Raw genomic sequence first — 10,988 nt, forward strand, 5'->3', positions numbered from 1 at the left:
GCAGCTGTTGTCCTGCGTCTTCACTTAGCCTCAGGTTTGGTAGAAAGATACCAAAATATCGTAACTTCTCAGTACTGGCTCTTTCATCATCTTCTCAGAAGGTACGCATTGTTTTTTACGTACAAAGCTATCTGGATCATCAATTCGTGGCATAATGCGTCATTTAGCTGCACAACGTCTGCACAACGGACGGCAAAAGGTTGGTAGACCCTGCTAAAACCAGAGAATCCAGTGGAAAATGACGCTTAAATTCAACCCTGCTAGCAATTGCATGCACCTGTTAAGACGTCATGGTCAACGGCCTGCCACAGCCGCTAAGACGTGCATGATAGCAGAGAACGACACCCTGACAATAGGTCGACACTGCTGACTGCAGGTAGGGGTCCGCGAATAGTACTTTTTGAAACTGAATACAGTATGAATAGTCTGGCTTTGCAAGCTAATCGAATAAAATTTCGGCAAGCATTTCTAGGCGTAAACAGAAAACATAGCTTTCAACCAACGACAGCTCAACGTAGGAAACACAAGAACTTGTTTAATATAGGTTCCGTGTTGTTTCATTTTCCTTCCATACTGCACGACTTTCAGCTTCTCATAGGCATTTATTTTACATGTTTGACGATATTTACAATGCTCCTTCCACTAGGCCAATCTCGAAAGACAGTGCGTTATAGCCACTTAATCCACTGTGTCACCTGCTATGAAGTTAAGCGTGCATATTCTGGTATTTACCGCTGTGTTTCCTATATCCTCGAACAGATCTCTCATTTTGGTGACGAAAACCAGCGTGTTGTTCTCACTTATGAGCTGCTAATTTGTCAGTAAGTATCTGAAACAGCAATGCTACCCCTATGAAGAACGGCTTCATTCTCTCTGGTATAAGCACTGAACAGGCTCAAACATGTTCGAGCTCCGAACAGTATCGGTCTCCGAAGGTATAAGCACTAAATATAGGGCACACAGTGGATGTTTAGTAGGAGCGCCAGGACGCTTGTACTTTTGTGTGTGAAGTGCGATACCTATATATTTCCTCCATGAGGGGAATTTTATAGCTCGATTGGTGACCTTCTGCATCATGTTGCAATCAGCGGCCTCTGTACTCAGCATGTATGATATCCATCGTCGATGTGCAGTAAAGGCACTTGTGGTACGTCATCTCTGGAAGCGCGTTGTATCGTTGCCACTCTAGACCGAAAGCCCAAAAGGCCTATAAAAAGGCCTCCAAAACATCTACTATTATATATCCGGCCAAAGCTTATACGTAACACCCCTAGGGTACAGTTTAAAAAAAACATAAGGAAACCAATACAGATATAGCAAGAGTGTGACATGCTCACGTCCAGGCTGGGCTAGCGTAAGCACTTGATCGTCGATGTAGCCGACGATGCCAACTTTGAGATCATCCACCGTGAGTATTGTAGAGCGTGTCGGCAAGTTGGGCAACTTCTCCAGAGTTGGGTCCCGTTTGAAGTCAACGTTGCAGACCACAATCTGCGTGCTCTTGTTGAGACCAGTGAAGAGGGGCAACAGTCCACGTGGACCATCGTAGAACTCTCGCACACCCAGCGTCTGCACAAAGAGCGACACACGGGTGGTGCTTTCTGTTGAAACCACACAAACCAGCGGCAAATAACACCTAATAAGCAGATAATGGCAGCAATTGCATATACCTATCAAAACGTCATAGTCAACACTCTGCCGCGGTCGCTAAGAGGTGCAAGGTAGCAGAACACGACACTCTGACACTAGGTCGACGCACTGACTGCAGGTATGCATCCGTGAATAGTACGTGTCCGAAACCGACTTGAATATGAATAGTTTAGCTTCGTGACCTAATCGAAAACGAATGATACGGTGAGATAGCCAAATTTATTAAAAAATGAATATTGGCATGATTATTCGCTCCTTGAACGAATATTCGCGCTTACGAATATTCAAAGCCAAATAGCGAAGCGCTGGTGGCGGCTGCATAACTGATGGAGCTAAAGCAGCAGCTGTCGAAAGCCACACTCATCTCGACTATGGGGCAAGCAAGACGAAGTCAGCATAATAACTCGACTATGACGGCTATGCCATACGCATAAAAAAATCATCTTTTGCTACTGATGAAGACAACCCACAAACGGAACCATGTCTCAGCTAAAAAGTGGGACGAGGGATATAATCTATAGCTTATAAGATCGGGCGTAAAGGAAGGGCTCGCAGAACCTCTTTGTACCCTGGCCCGTTGCCCCATCTTTGAATTTATATGCGAGCATTACGAACAGCGTCAAAGCAATGGACCACGGTATGGCACTGAACCCCCTTTCTGTGCAACTAGGTCTCGGCAGCATATAACTACGGCGTGCCTATTCTCAATCATTTCTAAATATTCGAAAATTATGCGAGGACTTGTGAACGTACTTCACTTGTTTCCAACAGTTATAGAGAATATTCGATTCGACAATCAAAAACTGAATATTCGGCACACATAATTCTAAGGCCTTCTATGAGGAGCGCATTGCGCTTCTTACCTTAGTTTTCTCGATGAGAATATGTTAAAGAAACAGAGCCGCTGGCGGTGAGGAGGGCTGCACCCTTCACAGTATTAGGTTAGCCGCAGTTTGAATCATTCCTTTTACTTCTCTCAAGTTATTGAAATTGATGGGGCAGATCAGGGCTTACTAAAAGTTCAAAATTAAATTAAATAAGGGATAGCTAATTGTGCGACAATTTTCACATTTTTTTATGTACAAAAAGGTTATGCAATTGAGGATTGTTAATATGAAAGTACATCTACTCGGGATGCTTAGCAGTGATATTTAATCATGTTCTGAAGAAGGCACCAATGCGTGAGGCGTCAGTTATTTATCTCCTGGCGACTTAACAAGGACCCTTTAATGAACGCTGCAGTTTAGGTAAGTTTGTACGCGCACATTATCTCAGAAAAGGCTCAAAACAGAACGAAAAACGAACAAATAAGGGCACAGCACTTATCCTGCCTACTTTTTCAGTGTTACGTATTCTTTCACGCTGTATTCGAAAAAAATTATAGTAGTTAGCGGTTCGTTACTTAATGTTCAACCGTAAAAATTGTAGGTCATATTTTCCCTTGAACTATTCTTTCAAGCCTAATCAAAATTATCCCATGACGTATTTATATCGTAAGTGTTTGAAGATATAAGCTTCGGTTGCCGCTGCGCCAAATAGCATTGTCGACGTCTTCAAGAGTTCAATAATAAAGGCCTAGAAATAAAACCGAAATATCATTCAAAATTTTTGCGTTTAAAATATAACCACACGTTTACCCAAGGGGTAATGTGAGTGTCAGCAACAGCGGAACTGGTGCGGATCGCTCATATCAGAAAGTGCTTAGAAACTATAATTAGGGTTGTACAGTAGGGGTGTCGAGAGTAATAAAAAATGGCTGTCGTTTAGCTCTGGTTAAACCTGGAGTGTACCGATAGCTACATCTGAATTCACTCTCTTCTCCTTATCCCCTCTCCACTCACCCCCCTCCCTCCCTCGGTTTCGCCGGTGCTCCACGCCACCGGCAGCTGCACCAACCACATGACCAACCACGTGACCAGCCACGGTGCCGCCACGGAGCTCAAGGGCGGCCACTCAGCTCAAGGGGTGCCACGCTGAAGGCTCGAGATGCTAGCGTAATGTAGCTTTCTATACAAAAGGGGTTCGGTAACGTTAACTCAATCGCGACCAATCGTCCACGTGTTACAGTGCGAAATGAACTGTTATGCACGGTCGCTCAACCAGCCATAAACATAAAGCAGCTTGAGAGGCAAGGGTTCATAGGCAACATGGCTCGCTACCATGAGGTCATGCGAGGTGCTTGTACTTTTTATGCGATGGCTGTAAAGCTCCCGTTGTGCAGAAAATGCCGCAACGCCGTCGAAACGTTGCGAGCGAAAAATCTCCCGCAAACCCACCAGGTTTGCTACCTTGGTCAAGCTTGTGGTGTCATCACAACCTGCCCACCGGATTGTGAGCAAACTGACCACCATAACAGGTGGCAGTTAATTTAATGATTCTTCGCTGGAAGTTGCCCCGGATGAGCAACATGGGTCGCAAAAGCCCCACCGATGACAGTACCTGCCATCTCAGGGCCATTGCTTAACTGCTGCTCCACTGAGCCGGGAGTGGTATGACGACTCCCAGGAGGCCTTGAATGGAACGTCGTCATTTGCGACTTGTACATTTATGGCATTAATTACCACATTAAAACTATCGCGTCATATTGTTACGGTGGAGCTTAAGTGTCCGCCCGAAATTTTTCTTTATCCTTTTGCTCCTCGCAGTATTTGCTTTACGCCAATGCCATAGTACCTGGAAACTTGCCTTCAACAGCTGTCGGTATAAAAAGTTCACCTCGATAGTCTCGGCAGGCATGCAAACGCGTTTGCCTGCAGCAAAATAATACGGCAACGCTCTCTAGAAACCCCGTCTTATACGGCTTGCACTCGACTGTTTTAAACTGCAGGTGGCAAAACAATCCCATCGGGCAGTCAGAGGGAATAATACAAATGTTCTTCAGAGCTAGCTCGCGTGCTTCTCATCGTCTCACATTAAGGAGGGTTGATCTAGACTTAGGTTTGCGGCTACGTGTTTAGGATGAATGTGTCGTTGCGTTCGGGGGTGGCTTCGATCAGTGCGAGGTATAATTCACTTGCGTCGTCGAATATATGTCGAGAATGCCTTCGTCTAGTGTGTCCTTGTACTATTCATGAGGGCATACCGAGAAGAGTAGGCGTAACCGTGCTTTGGACTTTACAGTGCAGTTCGCAAGCGCCCATTCCTGGATTACACGATGTCAGACGAAGCTGTAACCGAAAGAGTATTCGAAGGAGAGCAAATGGGCGAAGTAAAACGAGAGCGGAGGAAAAAGTGTTACGTGTTAATCTGTAGCGACTGGCGTGGCGAAAGCAGGCAAAGTTGTAACAGCCAACGAGAACGAAGTTGTCACCGCACACTAGCACGCTACAAAAATTACACCGGGACCTGCTAATATGTTTTTTTACGCACCTACAGATCACTTAACCAAACAAACATATTGAGCACGACTGCCAACTTCGCTGTGCACTTTGACGCCGGGCAGTTATCGCCCATTGATAACTGTATTTCAATGTTTAAAACGATCAGCGCCGAAAATATATGGTGAACAGCGGAAGGATGAATCCACACGAATGTGAAGAGGCCTGGCGGCGTGAACCGTATTAATTCGGCAACTGTCTAAAGTTCTCAGTCGCCTCTGCTGCTGCAGCGCAGCCTTTAAGGCCAGTGGCTATGAATTGAGTGACGGCAGTACATTCAACCTCAAGAGGATGAGGAGGCGAAGAGGAAAGAGGGCGAGAGAGAAAGAAGAGGAATGATGAAGAACGATAGGGAGTGGAGCTAATTGTACACGTGAAGTGCTATGCAACCATGACTTGGGCCAGCATGAACTTTGGGACACAAACCAATTGGGACACAAATTATGGATTCATACCAACTGGCCCAGAAAAATGCCATTTTGCTATGCAAGTTGCGTTCGTAGGTGCTGGCTACAGCCATTTGCACCTGTGCGCGTCGTGCTTGCAATCGGGGACCAATGGCAACACACTAAAGCTGTGGACGACCAATATTTCGTCTACTCTGTGGTTCCCGCTCTTATCACTGAAAATCGTAATCTTGGTAGTTGTTTGACTACCCTGGTGGTATAATATCGGCGCCAAAAATCTCCAGGTTGCGTAAGTGCCAAGCGAAGCCGACTGGTCTGTCATTGCGCCATCTGGACGTCAAACTTCTCTCGGTAAAGCTCGGACCTAAGTTCTAAAATCCGTGCCATTTATATATTCGAACTCCAGAAGCATGGAAATAATGAGGCTAGATGACTTTTCGCGCGAAGTATAGATTTTTGCTCACAATAGTATGGTGTTTTAGACATCTTGTATTTCCTAAAGTTCGTGCTCATAGCCGTACCATCTTCGATATTTCGAAGTCAGCGAACTGAACAACTGTTCGACGTCGGCACAGGTGATCATGATTAAATCTTTAACGAAGTACTGGCCTCCATCGTGCATCAGTCGCGTTTGAATTTTGCATCAGCGGACCCCACCGTGATGCCATGTCTACGCACTCAAGATGTTGCTACCGCGGGAACACGATCTTCTGGCTCTTCTAGTTTTAGCCATTTAGAAAAACCATCTGTGGCCTTTAAAGAAGAAATTTGGCGGGCAAGCTCCTTTCTCTTGTGATCGCAGCCTCACACATCATGCTGCTTCCAATTGGAGGGGTCTGGTTCATGCATTTTGTGACCACGACAAACACCAGATATGTTTTTTTTATACAACGTGACCCTTGCGGTGAACAAATTGCGCAAATGTGCATGTCGTCTTTGTATTGGTTCACACGTCTTGCTCTGTGTCCAGCCGCCTTGTGTTCACAGCCGCATTTAAATTCGTCTTGTCTAAGCGTCTGCGTGGGAGAAGTATAAGGAGCTGGATCTACCGTAAGTGGAGCCAAAACAATTGAACGATTCACTCCAGCCTCCTGCTTCCTAGCTCTATAGCTGTGGTCCTATAACGTTCTCTCTGCCCCAAAAATATATGGTGTCTTTACATGTGCGTGCCTGTGCGTGTGTGCGCGCTTGCGTGCGCGCGCCTGTGTGTGTGCGTGTGTGTGTGCATGCGTGTGTGTGTGTGCGTGCGTGCGTGCGCGTGCGTGCGCGCGCGTGTGCGTGTGCGTGTGTGCGTGTGTGTGTGCGTGCGTGTGCGTGTGCGTGCGTGTGTGTGCGTGCGTGCGTGCGTGTGTGCGTGTGTGTGTGTGTGTGCGTGTGTGCGTGTGTGTGTGTGTGTGCGTGCGTGTGTGCGTGCGTGCGTGCGTGCGTGCGTGCGTGCGTGAGTGCGTGAGTGCGTGTGTGTGTGTGTGTGTGTGTGTGCGTGTGTGTGTGCGTGCGTGCGTGTGCGTGTGTGTGCGCGCGTGCGTGTGCGTGCGTGTGTGCGTGTGCGTGTGTGTGCGCGTGTGCGTGTGCGTGTGTGTGCGCGTGTGCGTGTGCGCGTGCGTGCGTGCGTGCGTGTGTGTGTGTGTGTGTGTGTGTGTGTGTGTGTGTGTGTGTGTGTGTGTGTGTGTGTGTGTGTGTGTGTGTGTGTGTGTGTGTGTGTGTGTGTGTGTGTGTGTGTGTGTGTGTGTGTGTGTGTGTGTGTGTGTGTGTGTGTGTGTGTGTGTGTGTGTGTGTGTGTGTGTGTGTGTGTGTGTGTGTGTGTGTGTGTGTGTGTGTGTGTGTGTGTGTGTGTGTGTGTGTGTGTGTGTGTGTGTGTGTGTGTGTGTGTGTGTGTGTGTGTGTGTGTGTGTGTGTCACGATGACAAGATTCTTGCTGGCGGTTGGTGTGTCTATAGTAGTGCTTTCGCACCAAAAGGAAGAGAGAAGAGAAAGAGTGGAAAACAATGGGTGTTTGCCACGGAAAGAAACCAGACGGTGGGTGCTATAGAAGGACGAGGTTATGAAGAGGGTGGAGGAATGCGCAATCTAAGAGTGGTTCCATGGCAGAATTTTGTGCTAGAGGGCTAAACAAAAGCAATAACTGCTTTCTTTGATTGATGAGCTAAAACAATAGGCCTAGCTCTGCATATTTTTGTACAAATTCATCAACTGTTCCCACATATAACGCACCTGGTGGCCCATGCTAGCACTGCACACGCAGACGACAACGACGCTGTAAATGTGGAGGAATAAGCTGGTCGGAGCTAACATATTAAGCTACACAATAGACGCCAACGCAGAACATCTGGAGTGGCGTCAAATGGTACAGGTTGCGGGGAGTACCACCAGAGCTTGTGCAATGCGAATCTTCATAAAAGCAACCTATATTCAATGTTAGACGTCCTAGTTATGCTATTCAGTACATTATCGGCGGAATTGTTTCAGCGCTTTCGCATTCCGTCTTAAGTGTAGGCGTCAGTAACTGAAGTGGAGAAAAACCGTTTCCTAGCTCCTGCCTGTGCTGTTGGCAAGGGTGTTTTAATACGATAGCGTTAAAGGCCCTGTTCTCCGGATATTCCGCAATCGGTGTTGTCGGCTTAATGTTGTGAGCGAAAAATCACGGGTCTGTCTCTGGCAGGTGGTGTCCAGAGATCAGCCTAGGAAGCAGAACTGCCACCTAGGTCAAGAGACCTTGTAGCGTCGTCACAACGTGCCTACCGAATAGTGTGAAATCAGCCCATCGTGACAGAAGACAGTTCAATTAAGGATTTGTCGCTCGAGACAGCAACCTGAGCTGCAGAAAGGCCCACCAATGAGAGCCCCTGCGATCGCAAGGCAGTGGCGCATCGCTTCACCGCTTCACAACTACCTGAGCAGAGTTTATAAGGTTCCCAGGGATCTATGAATATAAAGCAGAGAATGACTTTCTGCATATATGAGAATGAAGCCACTTTGATATCGTTTCATACACTCGAGGCGGAAGTTATGTGTCCCTTCCACTTCTTTTACTATGCGACGAGTGCTTGCTCGACGCTGATTTTCATGCTCACAATGACGTCGAAGCCCATGTGGTTTAGCATGTCGACGACAACTGGCTCCCCCTTGATTCGGAACCAAATGTGACCGCCGTAGACGTCACCAGCGAACAATGAAATACCCGGCTTGTTGACGTTTATCTGCAAGAAAAACAGAGCCCTGGCTCAGTGTCAGCTTAAGCTTTCTTTTCACTCCAGCACATACAGAGGCAGGCAAGGCATAATCACTGCTTACCATACACAGGCCACTTCTGCTGAAATTCTGGTTATTCTGCTAAGTAAATTCTGTTCAGCTAATTTTATACTAGTTTGTGAATAAGCTATTGATGGCCTTTCTTGAGGAGGAACAGCAGATATATTTTTCAAGTTACTACTCTAGCCTTTGCCTATCCCTATCTGGTGTCATTTCTTATGACAGGCGCTGCTTTTAAATTCATATAATATAAAATCGAAAACTGAATGAGACCTGTTCAAGCGCCGTCAGGCTTTGACGACAAAGATGAAGTACGAGTGATTGATGGCATTAGACTAGGCCATTGCAAAGCCTCAACTATCTGATTTTAGTGAGTTCGAAAAGAACGAAGAAGACGAACGGAGCATCTGGCATTGCATAGCAATTGCTTGTGAACGTTAACGTAAAGCGAACAACGAGCAACTCATCCTTCACTTGCCAATGAAGGTAATTTATTCCTCGGACTTCCTAATCATGGTTCTTTACGCGCTGTAAATTATTGCCGAAGTCTTCAGCTCCTCGACCGACAAAATAAAAATTCGGGCATCAAAGGGCTAAGAACGATTGTTTGCTGTCAGAGCTATGCGGCAGCGTAAGGTGTAATTAGCAATTTCAGGTATGTCTACAATGTTCAGATCATGCTTGAAAAGACGTACGTTCCAAACGGCTACGAGAGGAGATTTTCTGCACGTCCACGCAGCGCGAAAAAAGTGATGACGCGCCGTAGGTAAGTCCAGTCAACATTAGTACGATGGTGATATTTTTGGTGCTCGCCGACCAAAACAATTAATTTTAATGTAATAGCACTTAAGTCGCTGTCTTGTAATAACCGCCCGGTTTCTCTGTGTCGAAAATGTTTGACTGTTCGAGAGGGTCGAGACGTCATCAGCACGGATATATTTGAAAGTCTGAGGACCAGTATGTTCGCGTACCTTCCATTGGTTTATCCAATGGTTGGTTTATCCATGTCCAATTATTACGCACTTCGAATACAATGAACGCAATCCACGTGATCGTCAGGTTTGTTGTAAATGGGCTCGACTGTACTACACTGAATGCTAATTTTAGTATAACTACTACTACTATTTTTATTGTGACTACTAATAACTTCTGCGGTTCCTGCTCTTTCTGCTGACGGCCTGCTACAGAGGCTGAGCTCAGGGTGCCAATAGTTTTCAAAAGATCACTGTAAAGGTAACCAGTTGCTGAACGATGTGGATTTCTGAGGGCGTCAGTACTCGACAAATAATACTACTGGGTATAAAAGTTTCCGGGACGGGAGTTCTCCTTCTCCTTCTCCTTCCTCTCTTCACAATACCAGGCGACTGGGTAACGAGGGGAAGCTGCAGTAAACATTTTCCCTAGAGCTCGTGTCACGGAGACTTTTGTCCCCAGTTGTATATATACCGCACCGTGAGAAAATAAATAAATTGGCAAACGAAGAACCGCGCCCTGGTGTAACTTCCGATACAGCCTATTCGTACTCTAGCAGTGAAGTACGGGCGCCAGCCTATCTTGCCGCAGGTCGCAGGAAGTAAATTATGGGATCCCAAGCGCCAGTGAATACATCGTGCGCGCCAATGGACGCAATTTTCAGAAAGCTTTTCTCTTTCTTTACACTCGTTTCGATCACTGAGCACAAAAACATGTGAAGCGCATTTTACCTGGAACCTTATCCTTGCCGCTCCGCCGAAGCAGTCGTCCAGCGCCCTCTTGGAGGCTGTGCACTCTTTGTCATCCTTATCTACTTCAAGGAACTGGGAATACAGGGAGCCGGAGTGCACCACCGTAAGCGTCACATTCGTTGAGCCTGGAGAGCCGGGCGCACGTCTGGAGGGCCTCACCGTGGGGGCCACTGGCGGCGCCTCCTGAAGAACGTAAGCTTAAATAAGGCACTGCATATGGGCTTTTAATTATCTAACAAGGAAGAATTACGCCGTGGCATATCCCGTTTTCAGAAACAGCGTCAGCAGATCAACTAAGTCCTGAAGAACATGATATTTATGAATAATCTATCAGGCCAGTGTAGTGCAGATATACTCTTGGTGGTGTAATCAACTTTTAATATAGTGCATTAACGCACGACTAAGTGCTGGACAATTCGACTAATCGTAACGCTCTTGACGAGCTCATTTCAGAAAAAAAGGCGACACCAATGTACCGGAATACTGGTTTCCAAGGTTAAACACAACGAGTCAGATTCTATGTTGCCTCGGCTGGGAGAAAGTTCAGTGAAAGTGTTGACACGAAAGCTCGAAGACAGAAA

At 46.6% G+C, this 10,988-nt stretch overlaps 1 protein-coding gene across 1 annotated transcript in view; it reads right to left on the bottom strand.

The window, feature by feature from the left end:
- Positions 1-10,573, bottom strand: part of LOC144129887 (snake venom 5'-nucleotidase-like) — a 30,379-nt gene extending 19,806 nt beyond the window's left edge. The window contains exons 1-3 of the mRNA XM_077663948.1: positions 10,387-10,573; positions 8,506-8,631; positions 1,338-1,569 (exon numbers count right to left, since the gene is read on the bottom strand). Of these exons, the coding sequence (XP_077520074.1) occupies positions 1,338-1,569; positions 8,506-8,535 (262 nt within the window). The 5' untranslated portion in view covers positions 8,536-8,631; positions 10,387-10,573. The remainder of the gene's footprint in view (positions 1-1,337; positions 1,570-8,505; positions 8,632-10,386) is intronic.
- Between the last annotated feature and the right edge of the window lie 415 nt (positions 10,574-10,988).

Source organism: Amblyomma americanum, chromosome 4, assembly GCF_052857255.1.
Source record: "Amblyomma americanum isolate KBUSLIRL-KWMA chromosome 4, ASM5285725v1, whole genome shotgun sequence".
Classification (NCBI taxonomy): Eukaryota; Metazoa; Arthropoda; class Arachnida; order Ixodida; family Ixodidae; genus Amblyomma; species Amblyomma americanum.